Raw genomic sequence first — 21,432 nt, forward strand, 5'->3', positions numbered from 1 at the left:
ACATTTCCATCTCCCAAAAGCACAGGGATTCTCCTATTTAAGATTTTGAGCAGGAATATGAACTTTGATACTAATTATTCAGGGAGTGAAAATATAAATAATCTTCCCAGCACCTTTCTGAACCAGGTAAACAAAGTAAACGTCAGCCACCAAAGTTTCTTTTCAACATTTTGCATTTTTTTTTCATTAGAGGAAGATACAGAATCAGAAGGTGAGAATCCCCCTGGCACATTAAGGGAAGAGCAAATTCCTCTGATCTTCCTGCAGGGAAATGGGGAACAATTATCCTGATCACTCTGGCAGCCCCTCTGGAGCAGCAGTTGCAGCTTTGCTTCACTTTTCATGAATTTGAACAATTGGATAATTTATAATTTTCCAAATGAATTCCCCTCCACGCTCTCCTGACTGTGAGCACTCTGGCAGCAAGGCTCTGCCTCCCATTCCCCACCAGCAGGATCCTGTCAGGCACCAGGAGTTAATGAAAGCCAAGGACAGAATGAAAAGCTGACACACAACCCTGGAAGTGTTTTCATAACCAAATAAACTGGCAGTGTTAACCTGTGCTGCCAGGACTGTCCCAAGTCACCTCACACACTCCACCAGTGAAGAATCCCACAGGAGATGGGATGGAATGGTTGTAGAAATAAAGACTTGATCACTTGTGCTCATCCTTCTCTGCAGAGGTTTTCCTGCACAAGCTCCACCTGAGCACAGGTGTCCTGGGGCTATGCTATGCTATTTCTATTCCTATTTCTATTCTATTCTATTCCTATTCCATTTCTATTCTATTCCTATTCCATTCCTATTTCTATTCTATTCCATTCCTATTTCTATTCTATTCCATTCCTATTTCTATTCTATTCCATTCCTATTTCTATTCTATTCCATTCCTATTTCTATTCCTATTTCTATTCTATTCCATTCCTATTCTATTTCTATTCTATTCCATTCCTATTTCTATTCCTATTCATCCCTGTCTGGCAGTTTCATGTTCTTCCCAAGCCACAGACTATGGGAAGTTTCTTCTTGTTACAAAATATGGAATGATTTCATGGAATAGAAGGAGTAATGAAATGATCTGCATGTCCCAGGCTATCAGACTGCTTCAGCACAATGGAATTGCACCTGCCACAGAGCCCTCACCAAAGCACCCCCAAACCTTTCCTTTTCCAGATTTCCTTTGGAATTCCCAAGGGAAGGACTGACAAGCAGGGACACAACATCTTTTGGAGGTTGTATTTGTGACACTCAGTTCCCTGACTCATTAATATTCCTTCCTTGGGGTTTGGGGTTTCTGATCCAGTGTCCTACAAGTGCAAGGAGGAACCTTCAGGGATTTCCCTTCCCTGGGAGCAGCAGGGGAGGCTGCACAGAACATTCCAGCTCCTTCCCTTCCACTTTGCATTGCAGATCTGCTTCAATAAATTTATTACTAATTCCACTTGCAACCAAGGACAGCTTTTCATTGGGAACACATTCCACACTCTGCAGAGCTGGAACCACCAGGACAATCCCTGTGTGGATCAGGTTTTTGTTGCTCCACATTTTAGCATTCACTTCAACAGCACAAAACCACAACTGCATCAAAAACCAGAGTTTTGCAACCAAAATAATGATGTCTTGCTCACCTCAGCATTCATCTCAGCAGAAAAGACCATTAGGGCCCAAATTGATTCTATTAACATTAACATTTAATTACTGCTTGTGTTAAAAATCATTCCAAGTTTAATGGGAGAGCAAACTGAACCAGAAAGATCAGAGCGGCGAAGTTATTTGCAAATTAATTTGCTTTCCAACACAGTTTTAAACCCATTTTTCTGTGTATACAGCAAAGCAAGCTAAAAGCTGATCTGTGCTCAGCAGAGCCCTGCAGGCTGAGCTCTCACCTCCAGCTCCTGCTCCCTCTGTAGTGCAAACTGCTTGAAGGACTTGACGATGAGGCCGGCGTTGGAGCAGTCGTAGACGAAGATGGACGGGCTCCCCATCCAGGTCTGCAGGTCGTAGATGGACAGGGGGATGTACTGGGTGTAGTTCTGAGGAGAAAACACCACTCCAGTCACCAGCAACAGCACTGGGGAGCCATGAAACACACCCACAGACCCAACTCTGAGAGCCCAAAATAAAACCTGGACTGGACAGATTAGTGAACACAAATCTCAGTCTCTACCAGCAATGAGGATTTAACCCAAGTCAACACCAGCAACAAGCAGATTTTGTTGTGGCATTATTTGAAACACCCAACTCTAAAAAAAAAAAAGCCCAAAACTTTGCCAAGAGTTTTCAGTATCAGATATTTAGAGCTCTGATATGTGCTAACAACTCCAAACAGCATTTAATAGTCCAATTTTATCCCAAATTTCTGCAACACTGATAAAGGATGCAAACCAGCTGTCTCTAATTTAACATCAAACATCTTAAACTGAAAACCCCATCAATAAATCAGGATGGATAATTAAGCCCCTGCAGCCCATCAGCACTACCCAGCCTGAGCCTAACGAGATGCTTCATAATTTTATTACAGCTTTAGCTTCTGTGCAACTTTTCAAATTATCCATTAAAATTAAAACCAACAAAGCTGCCTCCAACAGAGGGAAGTGCCCACAGTTCCCTTTCTGTAAATATGAAGGATCTTGTTCCTTGTCTTCCATCTTAACAAACACCCCCAAATAACCGGAGGCAAGAGGAGCAAAACCAGCTCTGAGGAGCCAGTCCTGAACCAAGTGAGCTGGAAATATAAACCCCAGATTCCTGGAAATATAAACCCCAGATTCCTGGAAATATAAACCCCAGATTCCTGCCTGCAAAGAGTCACCACAAACAGCCAGGGGCTGCCAGCAGGATCCTGCTCAGCTGCAGGCAGAGGGCAACCTGGTGTTCCTGCAACCCTGAGCTCAGCCCAAAATCCTCAGGAAAAGCTGTGATGTTCCTATTAGCATCAGCAGGATGATGGATGGGATCATAACTCTCATTTAAATTCAAGAGACTCAAAATAGCTGTAATAAAACCAGTAAACTTTTTACAAAAATCAAATTTTCAAGGACACGTATCAGCGTCGATAAAGACAGGGGATCATAAACCATGTGTTACACAAGGCAGGGAGGGGAAAGGCATTTCCAACCCCAGCTCTGCCCACAGCTAACAGCTTGGCATGTTTCATTCAAATTAACAGGGAAAACTGTTGGTAAAAGCCAAAGTTTTAGGGAGTTGGAGCTCTGCAAATCCCTGCAGGGTGAATGAGGCACTGAGAGCCCGGGCTCAGCACAGCTTTTAAGGTCAGCACTCAGGTGAGGCACATCCAACCCCAAACAAACCCTGCTGTGACACAGCACTCAGGTGAGGCATCCAACCCCAAACAAACCCTGCTGTGACACAGCACTCAGGTGAGGCACATCCAACCCCAAACAAACCCTGCTGTGACACAGCACTCAGGTGAGGCACATCCAACCCCAAACAAACCCTGACACCTCTCACCAAGGACACTTTATTGTTTTACCTTTCTATTCCCAGTGCACCTTGCTCTGGAATGGATTATAGCTCTGATTAATACTGTGGTATTTCCAACCAGAAGAATTTTATGTTCCAGCTCTACTGTGGGGGTCACATAAAACATCCAGCTTGCTAATGACATGTAAATGAGGTGGTTTGGAGCAAGAAGGGGTGTTGGAGCTCAGCTCTGCAGAGCAGCTGCTCAGGGGGATGCTCTGATGCTGGTGCTGGACACAGGGTTTGCTCACACATCCCTCCATCTCCATCCCTCTGTCCTCCTCCTGGGAATGACACAGCTACAGCTCAACTGGAAACTGCTCCTCAACAGATTTCATCCCCAATTGTCTGGTAACAACTCAGAGATATTTATAATTTGCAGAGAAGCTCCTCAAAATGTCAGAATAAACATGTCTGAAGTTGGGGCAGGTTGGTTTTTCTCCTTTGCTCAGGAAACAGCAGCTAAACTAGAACATTAGTCCTTACTAACACAACAGCACTCCCAATAAATACATGAAAAATGTTCTTGCAGCCTCAATGTGTGGCAAAAGGCCAGAAAATGGCAAATTCATCAGCTCCCAGGGACTGCCTTGATGCTCTCTTGGTGTGTGCACACTGGGCAGTGACTCGGGGCAGGAACAGTTCTGAGTTTCCATGCTCCCCTTCCATTCTGGGCTGATAATTTCTTGTTTCAGTGCTCTGGAGAGGAGCCCCTCGTGCCCCACAGGGCAGGGACAGCCTCAAGAACACAAAGGAAGCAAACAGGGAACCAAACACCTGTGAACATATCCTAAACTTAAATCAGGGTACAAATTGGCAAGAAATTCCTCCCAGTGAGTGTTGCATACAGGCAGGGATATTATAAAATAAAAGCTTTATAAAATATGGGTTAGGCCCTGCTCCTCCAGCTAAGCACAGAACTAACTTGTAAGTTCCCATGTGAAAAAATCATAAAAAAGTCAGCACAGTAATCTGTTCTGGGAATACCTGCAAAAACAAAAAATCTGTCCCATAAGAACCAGTGAAGAAAACATGTAAACACATCTAGAAAGAGAAAATTTGACAGAGACATCCAGTAACCCTTCCCAAAAAATAATCTGAGTTTCACTGCATTGCTGACCAGTTAAGTTAAACAGGGTACCTTGTAAAATTTCCTGTAAATGTGAACTATGTAAATGAAGAATGGGCTTTTCAGGAGGAAACTGAGTCCCATCTGCTGATTGCTGCAGGTGAGGGTGGGGGGCCCTGGCACAGGTGCCAAGAGAAGCTGTGGCTGCCCTGGCAGTGCCCAGGCCAGGCTGGCACAGTGCAAGGTGTCCCTGCCATGGCACTGCAGGGGATTGAGGGTCCCTGCAGCCCAGAGCAGTGTGTGAGTGCAGGCTGAGGGGCTGCAGGGCAGAGCAGAGCCCAGCAGGGCAGTGCTGAGCCCAGCAGGGCAGTGTTGATCCCAGCAGGGCAGAGCTGAGCCCAGCAGGGCAGTGCTGAGCCCAACAGGGCAGTGCTGAGCCCAGGAGGGCAGAGCTGAGCCCAGCAGGGCATTGCTGAGCCCAGCAGGGTAGTGTTGATCCCAGCAGGGCAGAGCTGAGCCCAGCAGGGCAGTGCTGAGCCCAGCAGGGCAGAGCTGAGCCCAGCAGGGCAGAGCTGAGCCCAGCAGGGTAGTGTTGATCCCAGCAGGGCAGAGCTGAGCCCAGCAGGGCAGTGTCGATCCCAGCAGGGCAGTGCTGAGCCCAGCAGGGCTGTGCTGAGCCCTGCAGGGCAGAGCTGAGCCCAACAGGGCAGTGCTGAGCCCAGCAGGGCAGAGCTGAGCCCAGCAGGGCAGAGCTGAGCCCTGTAGAGCTGTGCTGAGCCCAGCAGGGCAGTGCTGAGCCCAGCAGGGCAGAGCTGAGCCCAGCAGGGCAGAGCTGAGCCCAGCAGGGCAGTGTTGATCCCAGCAGGGCAGAGCTGAGCCCAGCAGGGCAGAGCTGAGCCCAGCAGGGCAGTGCTGAGCCCAGCAGGGCAGAGCTGAGCCCAGTAGGGCAGAGCTGAGCCCAGCAGGGCAGTGCTGAGCCCAGTGCTGAGCCCAGCAGGGAGAGCTGAGCCCAGCAGGGCAGTGCTGAGCCCAGTGCTGAGCCCAGCAGGGCACAGCTGGCACACACCCACCTTGTTGAAGACCCAGATCTCTCCGTTGACCGTGGGCCGGGGCACGCCGTGCCCGTTGTAGTGGAACAGCACGCGCTCCTCCTTGGCGTTGCGGCGCAGAGACGTGCACAGCTTCTTCACCTCGTCCACTGTGGGGTCCAGGCTCTGCTTGTACCTGGCCTGGACACACAGGGCACACTCACTGCACAGCTCTGCTGCTCACACCTTCAGTTTGAGCTTTTGTATTTCCCACATTCTGCATTGGGACATAACTCTGAGCTCAGCTCAGGCACACACAACAATCCTTCCCCAGCCCCAGAACCAAGGACAAGCTGCACCCAAAAAGTGCCATCAGTTGATTTTCTGCTACAAGGTGATGCTGGAGGATTGGGCAGGGTTTGGAGATGTGGATCCAAGGGGGGTGAACGAGAGTGTGGAGCCTCAGATGTCAAATGGAAGAGGCTGAGGATGGATGAAGGCTTGGAATAAACGTGGAGGAGATGGCAGAACCAAGGGGACTCATCCAGATCAAGATTTTGTGGGATCATGGAATGGTTTGGGTTGGAAAGGATCTTAAAATCCATCCCCTTCCACCCCTGCATGGGCAGGTGATGCCTTCAGTTTTATCTTTTACATTTCCCCCATTCTGCACTGGGATATAACTCTGAGCTCACACAAAGTGCTCCAGGCTCTCTCCCAGCTCAGGCACACACAACAATCCTTCCCCAGCCCCAGAACCAAGGACAGGCTGCAGCTCCAGCCCCAAAAAGTGCAACCAGGGAATGGAGGAGAGAATCTGGGAGGGTGGGACTGCAGAGCTGGGGCTGGGATTGGACAATGAACCCCAAGGTGGGGATGGAACAGAACTGATCAAAGTGTGAAACTCCTGACTCTGAGCCCATCCTTGCACTGCCCAAGGTGAATCCTGTGAAGGGTTTAATAAATCCCTGATTTATTCCTTTAGCTCTGCCCAGCCTCTGCTCCAGGCAGCCTCCCAAGACATCAATCCCAGTGTGGGCAGGAACTTTGGGAAGAGCAAACACAAAACATTGCCAGTGGGGCTGGACAAGCAAAGTCTGTGGTGCTCTCACACACCAAGAGCACAGGTTGGAGGGAGCTTAGCACAGCTCACTCACCTTTGAATTATTAATATTCAAAAAGCCTCAGGAAGGTGAAATCTGTTTCAACATTAGTAACCCCTCACTTAACCCTCCAGTTCAGACCCTCTACACCTCCAGCTGAGCAAATCCCCTCTTTTGAAGAAAGAAAACTGTCTAGGTCACGAGACAAAAGGACACCAAAGGCCCAGGGATGTGACATTCACACAGCTGGGAAAAGAGGGGGAAGTGATGGAGAGCCCTTGGGAAGTGCCCTCTGCCTTGGGACAAGCTGCTGCATTCCCCAGCTGTGCTGTGGACACCCAGTTCTGTCCCCACCAGCACTGAACTCAGAGCACGCTGGAGGATGGAGGAAAAATCAAACTGGCAAAAGCCCCAAAGCTTCAAACCCCTCCAAACTTGGCTGAGTCCAAGGCACCCAGGTAGGAGCTGGTTTGTCACGCTCAAAAGTGCATTTTTTTGAAGTAAGGCCAAATAATAACAGAAAGTCTTTCAGGTGTCCTTTGGAAGACAAAAGCCTGGTTCTTTCTCTCTTCTCCAGAGCTGCAGAGACTGAAACTCCAGGATCACAATAAAAACCTTCAGTGCAGTGAAACAAAGAGCCAAGTTTAAGAGCAGCACAAACACACCTCTCCAAGAGCTGCCATTGGGAGCCTGTTTATAAACCAAACCAAGGCCAAAGTTTGGGTTTTTAGGTTTTTCTTTGTGACAGCCAAAGATGGGAAAGTCTTAAAAATGTCACAGTAAAAGAGGATGAAGGATTTAAATTGTTTATCTGAGAAGCCTGAAGAGCAGACACAGTGCTGCTCAATTAACAGTCAGTCTCCAGCCAGCAGGGGAGAGGGAACAATGAATGGAAGCATTTAATGATGGCAACACCCAAGAACAGCAAGCAAAAGGAGGAAAAATATGAAGCAAGAAGCAGTGATGTGACACCCTCATCCTTTCTGGGAACCTCAGCGCTCAGGAAAGCCAAGAGGCTGCATTCATCTTCCCCCAGAGCCCCCACCTCCTCCTCTCTGCACTCAGAGCAGTGATGAAGACACTGATTTGCAAAAATGTGCCCCTTAAATCCCAGCCTGGCTGCTGGCAGCTTCAGCAGCCACCCAAACCCAGTGCTGGGGAATTTCAGCTTTTTTTTCCCAGGAGAACAGGCTCATTCCATCCCCCCTCACGTCCCTGGAGCATCAATATTAAACACAGCTTGCAGTTAATGGAGCTGCATTCAGACTCCAACACTCCAGTCTGTAGATCTCCATTTCCAAACTGCAAACAGATCATTTGGGCCTGGAGAAACACGAGGATGAGGGGCTGGGAGGGAGGGAGGGAGCTGTGAGTAAGCACAGTCTGAGTCCTCTGCCAGCTCAGGACTCAGGTGGGAGGTTCAGCTATGACAGAATAGGTGAGTAACACAGGTGGTGCCTTTTTTGTCTTTTTTCTTTCCTCCATCCTTATTCCTTGCCCTCCAGCTCCCAGCAGGAGCTTCCCAGCACTAATGAGTGCCAAAGGTGGCAGAGCCCAACCCCAGCAGCTCCTGCAGGTGCCACAGACACAGCCCAGGCTTTGGGCTGCTCTCCCCTGGTTTTATGAGCTTTGAACACCACTCTGCCCTCCTGCCTTCCATCAGGTGCCTCTGACAGGCGTTTCCTGGGCTTGGCAAGGAGCCTGTGCTCCCTGTGCACTCACAGACAGGACAGGACACCCAGCCTGGCCACTGTCACAGCCCTGCTGGGGATGGCAGGGGCTCCTCATCCCCTCCTGCCTCACTGAAAAGCTCCTGTCACAAACAATAACCTGCTGGCCTGATCCAGGAGATGCTCATTATTCTGCTCACACAGGCAAAGGTAAAAGTTGTGCTTGTTTATTGGCACAGCTCTGTGAAACGCTCACTGGTTCATCCAACCTCGTCCCTGGTAATTTGTGACACTTAGGATGTCAATTTTTAAGACATTTCACCTCTCAGTGTTGAAACCTCAGGACTGATAAAACACAAATCTGCAGGTAACAGGAGTTTCAATAGAAAGGAGTTCTGGAAAACAAAGCAGTTTGGGGGTAGCAGAAGTGGTTTCCCTGGGACATCACCCACGTTTAATGCTGAAAGGGGAAGTGAGATGGTGCCAGCCATCCCTGACATCCCCACAGAATCCCCTCCCAGGTTATCAGAAGGGATTTACTTCTTTCAGAGGGAAAACAAAGCAGCCAGGTGCTCAGTGCCAGGCAGGGCACAGCAGTGACCTCTCCCACACGAGCCTGTCCAGAGGGGAAATGCCCTGCAGTGCATTCATCACCTGCCAGCCACTGCAGGGTCAGCATGCACTGCCTGCAGAACCCCCACACTCTGGAGTCTGAGCTTCAATTAACGGCTCTGCTTTGCAAACTTCACCTCATCCCAGTTTCTCCTTTAATTTCAGTGGGGACACAGGTGTGACACTGGAGGAGCCCAGGCACAGACCCCTCTCCTGAGGAGCTGGGGCTGCAGCAGCTCCCAGGCTGTGCCCAAGGGCTGTGCTGTCACCTGAGACACCAGCACTGGCTCAGCATCACCTCCCAGCCCAGCTCTGCTCACCCTGCCAGCTGCTGAGCCCAGGGAACTCAGCTCAGCATCAGCTCCTGTGGAAAGGAAGGAATGCAGAGTGCCAGAGGTGACAGAACAGGGGACTGAAGCTGCTGATGCTGCTCAAATCCCAGTGGCAATGGAAAGTTCTGGAATCCAGGCCAGGTTCCCATCACCACTGGCACTGCTGGAGCACCACAGCTCCTTCAGCACAGAGCTGGATCTTTTCCCTTTAAGGAAATATGAGGATAAACCGATTTTCTCATCAAAGCCATAAAATTCAAGTCTTCCCCTTTGATTCCCCTGCAGCCCCAGACCTGTCTTTGTTGCAGGAAGGCTCAGGCCACAGTGTGTGTGTGATTCCAGGCCAAAACCCCAGCACAGAGGACACAAAGTCCATGAAAAATGTATGACAAATGTCTCTGCTGGCACCCAGAGCTCTGCTCTTCACAAGGCACAGCATCATCCTCTTCTCATTCAGCAGAACAAACCCTGAAGTCACTCCCCTTTTATCCCTAAGATACCTTACTGAATGTGTTCCAAATTTACCACAGAAGAAACTACTCCAACATTCAGAATTTTATACTGAAACTGCCTTTTACACCTCCCTGCAGAAGAAGGATGCTCCTACCCAGAATCTATAATGAGATATAAAAGCTTTATTTGGCTGGAGATTGGGTTTTTTTAAACAGCTTCTGGGTGACAAAGAATCCCAAATGCAAATGGCACACACAAGGCACTGCATGTGGTGAGCTACTGTGGTGGGTAAAATAAATAAAATAGAGGCAGTAGAGCTGCAGTGGTTGAGGTTTCAGTGTTGGATAAAATAAATAAAATAGAGGCAATGGAGCTGCAGTGGTTGAGGTTTCAATGGTGGATAAAATAAATAAAATAGAGGCAGTAGAGCTGCAGTGGTTGAGGCTTCAATGCTGGATAAAATAAATAAAATAGAGGCAATGGAGCTGCAGTGGTTGAGCTCCCCCTGAGCTGCCCAGAGCAGCTGTGGCTGCCCCATCCCTGAAGGATCCAGGGCCAGGCTGGACACCCTGGTTCAATGGCACTGGGGGCTGTAAGGTCCCCTCCAGCCCAATTCCACCATTCCCTGCCTGCAGGATGGACAAGCCCCAGGGCTGGAAGGTTTCCTGCCCTCTGGAACCTCAGCCAGCAGGGCTGGGTGGGATTTCCTGGAGGAGCCAGTCCCAGCCCAGTTATCCCAGTGCAGAATCCATCACCTCCCCATGCTGGATCCCAGATCTGATCTGCAGCTTTCCCTTCTCCTCAGCAATGCTTTTTCCTAATCCAAATTCCAAGGAGCAGCCCAGGGTGCAGCTGCCACTTGGAGCAGATCTGCATCCCAGTTTCCAAAAGCCAAGCCATGAAACCTGTGACTCTGCCATGCACACAGCCAGCCCACTTCACATGATTTAATTAACAGGAATCAAAGCTAGCTAATTATTCCAAGAGAGGGGGTTTTGGAATGGTGCCCAAATTGGGAAAACTCAAGGAAAAGAAGCCTTAGAAAGGAGTGACAGAAACCCAAGAGGAATGACACCAGCCCAGCCTGGATCAACAGCCAGTTCAGCCACACTCACAAATATCTCACAGGCAAAGGATAAAACCAGCCCAGAGATGCTTCTCAGATGCTTAAAGACCTATTAAAGAGGAACACTAAAAATCCTGGATAAAGTTTTCTTTTAAGTGAAGAACATAAAATTGAATTAATTCATATTCCACTTTCTATGAGGCAGCTGCCAGTTTGATGCAGTGTGTTCCTGAGAGTGTCTGGAACAAAGTGGGGCTCAGCCACATAGAACAGGCACATGTATGTCAAAAACTCCCAGCCAGGATGAACATGTGGTGCACACAGCAACACCCTTATATTTTACTTTTTAAACCTCCTGAACACATTGGAACATCTAAGCAACCAACAGGAACATGGAAAAAAAAAAACGAAAGAAAGAAAAAAGGAAAATCCAAGATGGGATCAGAGAATTTCAGCAGGTTGGGAAGCCCAGAGCTGGGGCAGTCTCCCCAAGCTGTGGGGGACACAGTGAGACCCCCCCAGCTCCCACACCCCATCCCATCTCCAGGAACCAAACAGTAAAAACTGAATTATCTCAGGTATTGATCACTGAGCATCACTGCAGATGGGAGAATCCCTCTGAAACCACCTGGGTACCAGGGGAGGGGAAAGCAGCAGCATGACACAGTTCCTACAGGAATCCAAGGAAACCCAGGCTGAGCTCTGTGCTGGGCACGTTGGTGAAATAACAATAAAGAAACAGAACCATGAACAAACTTTGGGAAGAGCCCACTGAGCATCCCTAATGAGAAGGCAGACTTCTCAAATCAAACCCTTATCTTGTAGAGCTTTCTAAAGAAATCAAAGAGCACAGAGATGAGAGGAAGTATCTTTTTGATATAAACCCATTTGGATTCCCAGAGGCTCTTCAGCAAGATCTCAACACAGATTTGGAGGAAAGTCCATCTATAAAGGCTTGCTGATAAAACAGGCAGGTGGGGCAGAATCCCTAATTCCAGCCATGGAGGGGAGGCTCTGGGAAGCTCCAAGAGGATGTGCTGAGCAGCCTGAGGCACCCAGCACATCCCCAAGCACGGCAGGGAGGGGGCAGGAGCAGTGCCAGGCTGACCTGGGGCACTGCAGGCAGGGCAGGGCTCACACAGCCCAGGGATGGATTTTCACTGCCCCTTGTTCTGCACTCACCATTTCCTTCCCCAACTCCATCACTCCAGACTGCTCCCAGCTCTGCCTCCACGTGGTGCCAGGCTGGCCTGACTCCAGGCCTGCTGAGGGGGAAGCTGTTCTAGTGAAAAACTACAGACTTCACTCACAAACAAAAATACTTTGTTCTTTGGTTCGTCCAAAACGGTGATTAATAACCCAAGCCTGCACTTCACCCTGATTTCATTTTAATACTGACTGAACCACAGCTCTTTCCTTGCATCAAAGGAGGATTCAGGATCCTGCATTTACCCTGGCTTCAGAGACACATCAAAGGACAGACACATTCAGAGCTGCACACTTTTGGGTTTGCACAATTCCACAATAAATATCCCAGCCCAGGACACAGCAGTGCCAGGACAGGACAGGATCCCAGCCCAGGACAGGATCCCAGCCCAGGACAGGATCCCAGCCCAGGATACAGCAGTGCCAGGGTTATCCCAGCCCAGGGTTATCCCAGCCCAGCAGTGCCAGGATTATCCCAGGCTAGGACAGGGTTATCCCAGCCCAGCAGTGCCAGGGTTATCCCAGCCCAGGTGAGCTGCAGAACTCACCTGTGGGGAGCAGCCACAGCCAGCCTGGGGTGTGATAAGCTCAGAGATAACTCAGCACTGTAAGAAGTGGCTGCACCTCATCCCCATCAATCACAGACCCAATCACCTCAAGCCCAGGCTGATATGGCCACAATAACTCTGGGGTTGGACACATCATGCAAATACAAATTATTCTGAACCATATCCACACACCCCAAGTTTCTTAATTTTATATTAAAAAAGTCCCACCACCTCCTTTTAGGTGTTTTAATTTTAAGCTGTAGGCACATGAAATTACCCTGATGCAAATTCATGAGGATTAGGCCAAGATAATAAAAACTGCATATTTAAGTAGAAGGGAGTGTGCTGGAAATCCCAAATTGACGTTACAGGCAGCAGCTTAACCTGGTTAACACAGGCCAGGAGAAAACATTCCTGATAAAATTATTAGTCACTGCTAACTTGAAAAATATTAATTACAGTGAAGACAAGCTATAACTTAGAGGTGCTTTAATTTAAATACTGAAGGAAGCCAAAGGGACTCTGAGGGATCCTGTGCAGTGTTTGGGTGCATTTCAAACCCCTCCATCTCCATCTCCCCCTGCCCATTCCCTCTGGAGCAGCTCTGAGTGTGGCACATCCCTCTGTGCCTGCAGCCAGCAGAGTGGGGACTTTACCTTCCCTCTGCAGAGACTCTGACCTTGCTTTCAAGTCCAATGTGAAATGAATTCCAAAGTACCTAATCCTCACTGTGCAGGCTCGGGATCCAATAACACTTCCAAAAAAAAAACGCCTCGGAGCGGTTTGTTCATGAGAACTGATGCTGACAGGCAAGACAAAAATCAGGACAACCAACCTTGAGTTGCTGCTACAATACATCCACCAGACAGGTGTGTTCCTCAGCAGTTACAAGCTGCTTCACACTGCAGGTTTGTGCCAAAGTTCACAGCAATGCCACCCACCAGCCTCCCGTGCTTGGTACAAATCCTTCCCTCTCTGCTCACACAGCCCTTCTGACAGGGCTGGGGAAATAACTGCTGACTCTTAAACAAAGGGAATGGCAAAGGAACTCAAATCTGCTTCTCATGTGCCAGATCTGCCCCTCAGCCCGGTGACAGCTCCATGGGTCACACCACAGGTGCCCTAACAGGACTTTAGAGCACCCCAGGCCACCTCTCTCAAACCTGCTCAGTCAAACAACACAACTGCCAAGCATCAGCGTCAGCTCAGCCCCATCCCTCCTCCAGAACCTCAGTTCAAGAGCTCTCTAAACTTCATGGATCTTCTTGTTTCTTAAACAGGAACTGGGATGGTACTGGGAGCCCAGTTTAGCTGCAGGAGTTCAAACTGGGAAATTCTCCAGCTGGGTGTTGCACAGCCTGGCCTGAGAACTCCAGGGAGGAGCTGCAAGGCTGGGACCCTGCAGGGCAAGAACTTCATCTTCTCAATACTGAATAATTGTTTAGTAATTTCAGTTCTCCTCTGATTGCAAAGTAATTACTTAATGAAGCAATTTTCTGATTAAAAACACCTTAAGGAGTCAAGAGAAGGAAAGCAAATCATTCCAAGGTTTATGCTTTGCTAATCTCCACAGGAAAGGAGTTTAATCCAAAGCATCTCAGGATTCTCTCACTCCTTAGAAAAGAGCAGGAATATAAATAAAAATGTCAATAATTTCCTCTGTTCATCTCTAAGTTTTGGTGTCTGTCAGCAATGTTCCTGTGCATGTCCCAGGCTCCAAGCCCTGCTCCAGTGGATCCAGAGCTATTCACTGGGCACAGAGCACCAGGAGGGATCTGCAGGAGGCTCCTCCCTGTCCCCCACCCCAGGGATTCACCACTCCAAGGTGTTTTTTTAACTAGGTCACCCAGAGCTGGCTGGTAATTACAGAAATGTGTTAATCAGCTTTGCCAGGCAGAGCTGCTTTTCTGTCCAACAGCCTTTTCCTATCAGCCCTTTCTTCCCATCCCTGACCAGGAACATCAATGGCCACAGGAAAATCCCTGAAAACCACAAATCCTGCTCCCTGCCAGCTCTGGCCCCGCTCTGATGGCAGAGCACAAACCAGACATGAAGAACAGAACATATGAAATGAATTCCTTGTCAGCAGAGTGGAGGGAAGGGCTTGGAGCAGAGTCCAGCTCCTTCCTCCAGCACATCCTGCCCTGAGCTCCAGCCCTGCAGGTGCCAGCACCCACAGCACCCACAGCATCTCAGCACTTCAGCATCTCAGGATTGTCCCACCAAACTGCCTTTGCAGGTTTGCTGGCAGCCCCTGGTGTGTGCAGTGCAGGACCAGCTCAGATCCCAGAACAGCTCCCTGCAGCTTCCCCACAGCAGCTCATGCCTGCAACCTTTTTATTTTTTTTCCTTTTTGTGACTCATTTTTCCAGGAGAATCTCTGAGAGACCAGCATTGAGTCCGCTACTGCTGCAATTTCACACTTTCCACTTGCACTGGTGTGTTAAAGATTTATCAGGGTTTTTTCTCACTATCCACAGCACTAAAATGTGAGTTGTACCCAGAGCTGAGCAGGGAGCTCCCCCCTGTACAGCCAACCCCCAAACCCTCAGTTCTGAGCTCCAGGAGCCCCTCCATGTCCAGCAGCTCCCAGGGCAGGCAGGAGGTGCCCAGGTCAGGGTTTCCAGCACAGAGGAGAAGGTGCCCAGCCCTGGAGCCTTTGGGGCAGCTCTGCCCTGCCCTGGAGCCTCTGGGGCAGCTCTGCCCAGCCCTGGAGCCTTTGGGGCAGCTCTGCCCAGCCCTGGAGCCTTTGGGGCAGCTCTGCCCAGCCCTGGAGCCTTTGGGGCAGCTCTGCCCTGCCCTGGAGCCTTTGGGGCAGCTCTGCCCTGCCCTGGCCATGCTGGGGCAGGGCTGCTCACCTGGAGAGCCTCCAAAGGCAAAACTACAACCCCTGACTCATTTCTCCTCATTTTCTCCACATTCCCAAGGCATTACAGAGTGGGTTTATCCTTTACCATACTGCAATCTGTGCTTTCCAAGGGCCAGTGCTTCCAGAGGGGTATTTCAGACAGAACAGCAATAACTGGGTTTCACATTTAGATTTGTTGACTCCACTTCTATGGCAGAGTTCTTTTATTCCCCCCCTGAAAAAAGCCCAGCTGGTTTATGCTGAAGACAGTTGATCTTTAACAAGACAGCAAAGGATTGATACAGCAGAATTTTGCAGAGCCTGAAATAGTTGCCAAATTCAAGAGGCAGTTGGGAAATGAAAACCAACAAACACAGTCCTCTAAGGAAAACCTGGTTTTGTTAAACAAGGTCACACTGTCTTCTTGTTGTTGCTGTTGTTGGTTTTTTTTCTTATTATTAATTTTTTTGTTACATCTGCAGACATCTCCTGCTGGTGACCAAGTACCAGTTTTTCCATGCTCCCCCTTGGAATTCTACAGTATTTCTTCTGCAGGAGCAATTAGTATTTGCTGTTGTTTTAAAAGAAAAACCCTACAGAAATAAAGGAAAAGTATGACTCACTGAGAGACCAATAATTAGGTCATGTGTTCAATTAGTTTTCATGCTTAAGTAGTTACTCTTTAGGAAATGCTCCCCCTTTGATGTGCAGCAGCAACTTCCCAATTAATTAGGCAGAAAAAAGCAATGAAGGAATGAAACCTCAGACACCGAATCAAAGCCCAGAGATCTCTAATGAGGGAACAACAGCATCAACAACAGACAACAGGCACTGAAAGGGAGAGGCTTTCAGCGATCCATTTCAAGTACTTGGCTGTACTTCCTTTGAAATTAGGAGAGAACTGTTGGGAAGCAGACTGGGAGACAGGGAGAAGCAGCCTGTTTGATCAGAAAATCACTGTTTCCTTGAAGGCCTGCCACAAAAGAGGTAATTTATCCTTATTGTGGGAGATGTGTCCTCAGAGACCATCACACCACAGGTGAGATGGGGAAGCCCAAGAACAGCAGCAGAGCAGCCCTGCTCCAGCTGCAGCCGTTCCCAAACACCACTACCTGCCTTCAAGCCTTCCCAAAGGCTTCCTAAAAGTTTATTTAATCTTGTCTTCTGGATTTCCCCATCCAGGATTTTCACCCCCCTTCATGGCTCACACTTCTCCTTCACCCCAGGGAAGCCTGTTCAGGTATAATCCATTCAGCTCTAATGAAATCAGCTCATTCCAGGAGAGAATTAAAACAGCCCAAATGACTCTCTTAGCAAAAAAAGGAGGAAATTGAGAGAAGAAAAAGGGAGGCAAAAGTGTGGCACTTGAATTAAAGAATCAATAGTGTAATTGAGTTAGTTTTATGCAGGCAAGTGGGTGTGAGGGGGAGGATTCTCTGGGATGTGAGGGCTCAGTCCCTTGGCCTGGCTGCTGCAGGAAGGGCAGGAGGGGAGAGGAGCTGGCAAATCCCTGCAGGATGGCAAAGCTTCACATCCCACAGAACTGCCCCTCAGCTGGGAGGTCTCCAAAAACATCCCAGGGAAGCAGTTCAGCTGGAGCTGTGTCTGCATCCTTCTCACCTCCCCTAGGATGGTTCTGAGCTGTGGATTTTGGCCTTCCTGGCAGGGCTGGGGAGGCTCAGCAGAGAATAAAGGACAGCACTGCAAAAAGCAGCTGCTGCAGGAGAGCCACTGGGATCTGTGCAGTAAAACCCCAACAGAAGCATCAAAATGATTGAGTGAAGGAGGAAAAACTCCTGGGAGTGTTCTGGTCAGTCTGGAGTTACAGGGAGAACCTGGTCAAAAGCCAGAGATAACAAAGAGGAGAAAAAAATTCAATAATTTCATGCAAATTTAATAGGCATATGCTCCAGACTACTTCACACCAGGTCCTGAATTATGTAAACTGTGGCTCAGCCAAGCCAGCCTTCGGCTGCACACCCCTCCTGCTCTGCACACCCCAGGGAGGGGGCACAGGGCACTGGGCAGGGCTGGCAGCAGGGAAGGACAGCTCCAGCAGAACAGGGGGAGCCAAGCCTGGCACCTCCAGAGAGGCAGGCAGCAATTCCAGAGTGAGCTCATCCCACAGGGACCAGTGCACACCCAGCCCTGACAATTCCAGCCTGGAGGGGCACAGAACTCCCTCCCTCCCTCCCTGGAGGCTGAGCCCAGCAGCAGAGCCCCCATCTCCCCAGGCAGGGCTGCAGCACAGGGCCCAGCTCCATGGACTGCCTGGCACTTGCAGAGCAGTAACTCCTGCTCATAAAACTCCCCAGAGCTCCTGCAGCTCCATAAAGCATCCCCTGCAGCAGCACTCCCAGCTCCCAGCCCACCAGCCCTGTTTCCAAAGGCTCCTGACTCTTCAGCTAAGGCAAGTCCCTGCCTTTGCAGTGGCACAACGTGCAGTGCTGCCAAGAAATCTGAATTTACACCCCAGCAGCAGGGAAATGTTTGCTGTGGCTGCACCTCACACAGGCAGGTTCTGCAGGGGGGGCTCAGTGGGGTCAGCAGCACAGAAATCCCAGCTCAGCACCATCACTTCCTTATCCAAGTACTCCAAATACCGAGAAACCTCCCACAGAAACTCCAGGGATTCATTATTTATTTATTTATGGGCAGTTCTGTCTCAGCCAAAGGCTCCCCCTGGGATCCTGATCCATCCTGGGGGATCCCAGCCCTGCCACCAGTGAGCCCCAGTTCCACCCAGCTCCTCCAGCCACGGCCTCCCAGTGCTGCACATCCCAGGGCAGAGCAGCAGTCCCAGGAAGGTTTTCCCCTCCCAGGAAGGTTTTCCCATCCCAGGAAGGTTTTCCCATCCCAAGGTTTTCCCCTCCCAGGGAGGTTTTCCCATCCCAGGGAGGTTTTCCCCTCCCAGGAAGGTTTTCCCCTCCCAGGAAGGATTTTCCCCTCCAGTCAGGCATTGCCAGGTCTTGGCTCTTCCCTTTCCCTCCCTTTTCCCATTCTCAGCCTCTCAAGCAGCCCCTCTGATCCTGTGACTGAGCCTCTTTCCAGGTTACCCCACATTTAACCCCTTCCCCACCCAGCAAAACTCAAGCCCCAAACCCAAGGCAGTGTTGGTGTAGAGCTGGTTTGGTTTTCCTTCCACTTTTTCACCAGCCTCTCCATTATATCTGCACTGAATAGCAAGAATTCTTTACTTGTTCAGAGAAATCTTTACCAAGACAGATCGAGCCCACAGCTCTCTCATCTCCTACCCTCTCTCCCAGCACAATCTTCATTTGAGAGCTGCATGAAATGACTGAATGTTGCTTAACGGCAGGGTTTTGCAGAGGAAACAACAGCTGAAGTGCTTTTTGCTCCCCCAGCACACAAATTTATGTAGCTACACAACAATAAAGCAAAGTCTTAAATTTAATCAGAACAAATACTTCAAGCAACGGCGAGCTGATAAATTATTTAGAAAGGGGCTCGATAAGACCTGGAAGGAAATATCCATCAGCTGTGCAGCCTGGGAGCTTCCAGAAACATGGAATTTTCATGCTTTACCCCTTTTAGGGTTTTCTTTCAGAAAAGTTGTTTGTACTGAGCAAAAAGGGGATGTTTGAACAGCAGGATGGCACAGGACAGGTGACACAATGGTCACCACAGCCACCAGCAATTAGCACCACTTCATTCCCACAAGGTGCTGAGGACAGCAGCTCCTGCTGGAAGGCACTGACAGCCTGGGAATATTGGCTATTTCAGAAGATTGTCATGATTTGCTCTTTTTGCCAGACTGGTTTTCCCCAAACTGCCTTCCTTCCATCCACTCCTCAACCATTCCAAGCCCCCAAGAAACAGACAAAAGTGGATGTATTAGTATTTATATGAAAGCTGTAGGAAATTCAATAATGTTCCTATTGTTTTATTGCAGATGGCACACCAACTTCTCTTTATTACTGCAGAAAGCTCCAGAGCCCTGTGGAGTGCAATAAAGCAGGACGTGTTTGGCTTTGCAATGTGTCAGGGGCTGTGATTTCCTGCAGAAACCAGGGAACCAGCCCAGCTCTGGGATTGCCTCCACCAGGCCCACGCAGGGCACCTGCAGCTCTGAGCTGTGCCTCCCCCAGAGCCAGGGCTCTGCCACAGAGCACAGCAAAGGCTTTCTTTCCACCTCTGCTCCAAGATGCTTTTTGTCCTGTGTGATTCCAGCCACTTTTTGAATTTTCTGCTAAACTCCTGGGCTGTTGAGATTTAAAGATTGTCAGTGTGCCACGAGGAAAAACGCAGAAGGAGATTCTCTTAACTGTACACAAATATCTGCCATGAATGCTGTAAGACATGAATACCGCCAGGAACACCCTGGGAAAAAGCCAGGCAGGGGAGCCCCAGGTTCAGGGAAGGATTGGTGCAGCCCTGGGGCAAGGACTGGCCAGGCAGGAGCCCCAGGCTCAGGGCAGCAGCAGCCCCAGGCTCAGGGCAGGACTGGTACAGCCCTGGAGCAGGGAAAAGCTCAACAGCAGCCCCAGGCTCAGGGCAGCAGCCCCAGGCTCAGGGAAGGATTGGTGCAGCCCTGGGGCAAGGACTGGCCAGGCAGGACCCCCAGGCTCAGGGCAGGACCCCCAGGCTCAGGGCAGGTTTGTGCAGCCCTGGACTGGCCAGCAGCAGCCCCAGGCTCAGGGCAGCAGCCCCAGGCTCAGGGCAGGTTTGTGCAGCCCTGGAGGGAGCAGGGACTGGCCAGCAGGAGCCCCAGGCTCAGGGCAGCAGCCCCAGGCTCAGGGCAGGTTTGTGCAGCCCTGGAGGGAGCAGGGACTGGCCAGCAGGAGCCCCAGGCTCAGGGCAGCAGCCCCAGGCTCAGGGCAGGTTTGTGCAGCCCTGGAGCAGGGAAAAGCCCAGCAGGATCCCCAGGCTCAGGGCAGGTTTGGTGCAGCCCTGGAGCAGCAGCCCCAGGCTCAGGGCAGGTTTGGTGCAGCCCTGGAGCAGCAGCCCCAGGCTCAGGGCAGCAGCCCCAGGCTCAGGGCAGCAGCCCCAGGCTCAGGGCAGGTTTGGCCCCAGGCTCAGGGCAGCAGCAGCAGCCCCAGGCTCAGGGCAGGTTTGTGCAGCCCTGGAGGGAGCAGGGACTGGCCAGCAGCAGCCCCAGGCTCAGGGCAGGACCCCCAGGCTCAGGGCAGCAGCAGCCCCAGGCTCAGGGCAGGTTTGTGCAGCCCTGGACTGGCCAGCAGCAGCCCCAGAACACCCCAGACTCACCCTGGGCTGCCAGTTCTCATACTGCTTCTGCAGGTTGGCCCCGATGGTCTCCAGAGCTTTCTGAGGCCCCATGGACAGAGGATCTGGGGACAGAACACACAGCAGCACTGCTCAGCTCACTGAGGGCTGCTCTCAGCTCCTCTCATTAGCAGCCCCAAACTCATTAACACCTTGGCACTTGGGGGGGCAGCACCCAAAGATTATCCCCAAATTCTTCAGTCCAACAAGGATCCAGTTCCATTAATGACAAAAGGGGAAGATTTCTCTCCCCGGGGTGCTGAACACAATTTTGTTTCCAAAGACAGGAGAGGCATTGCACTTGTTTCTTTTAATAATGAAATAAGGTTTCTATTGTAAATAATGACAAGAACTCAAATTGGTTAAATATTTGATGACAAACATTTTCTGTTGATGAATGCAAAATCCTGCTTCATTTACTTTCTTTGCTTCCTGCTGCAGAGATTGTGTGCCATTTGTAATATTTAAAAAGTTAATTTTATTGCTAGATAATTACCACAATCCATACATAGCAATACAATTCCAGGCCATGTGCTTTATTCAAACACCATGGACATATAATTAAACAATTAACAAGTTTTCTTTAAAAAAACCCTACAAGCTAATATTTTCCTATTTAATATCAATTATTTTAAAAGCACTAAACCAGATCAATGATGGTTTTTTTTTTTTTTTCAGTTTTTTGCAAATATCCTTTTGTTAGAAACAAAATGTAATACAGCAGGATGAAAGCAGGATTGTTCAGAAATTTCAAGTTGGCTGGAAGTGGA

General features: G+C 49.8%; 1 protein-coding gene across 4 annotated transcripts in view; it reads right to left on the reverse strand.

Annotated features, from left to right (window-relative positions):
* Positions 1-21,432, reverse strand: part of RPTOR (regulatory associated protein of MTOR complex 1) — a 95,872-nt gene that overhangs the window by 63,825 nt on the left and 10,615 nt on the right. For all 4 annotated transcript variants that reach the window (XM_033076737.2, XM_033076736.2, XM_033076739.2 and 1 more), the window contains exons 3-5: positions 20,645-20,727; positions 5,623-5,781; positions 1,887-2,033 (exon numbers count right to left, since the gene is read on the reverse strand). In XM_033076737.2, coding sequence (XP_032932628.1) covers positions 1,887-2,033; positions 5,623-5,781; positions 20,645-20,727 — 389 coding nt within the window. The remainder of the gene's footprint in view (positions 1-1,886; positions 2,034-5,622; positions 5,782-20,644; positions 20,728-21,432) is intronic.

Source organism: Catharus ustulatus, chromosome 20, assembly GCF_009819885.2.
Source record: "Catharus ustulatus isolate bCatUst1 chromosome 20, bCatUst1.pri.v2, whole genome shotgun sequence".
Classification (NCBI taxonomy): Eukaryota; Metazoa; Chordata; class Aves; order Passeriformes; family Turdidae; genus Catharus; species Catharus ustulatus.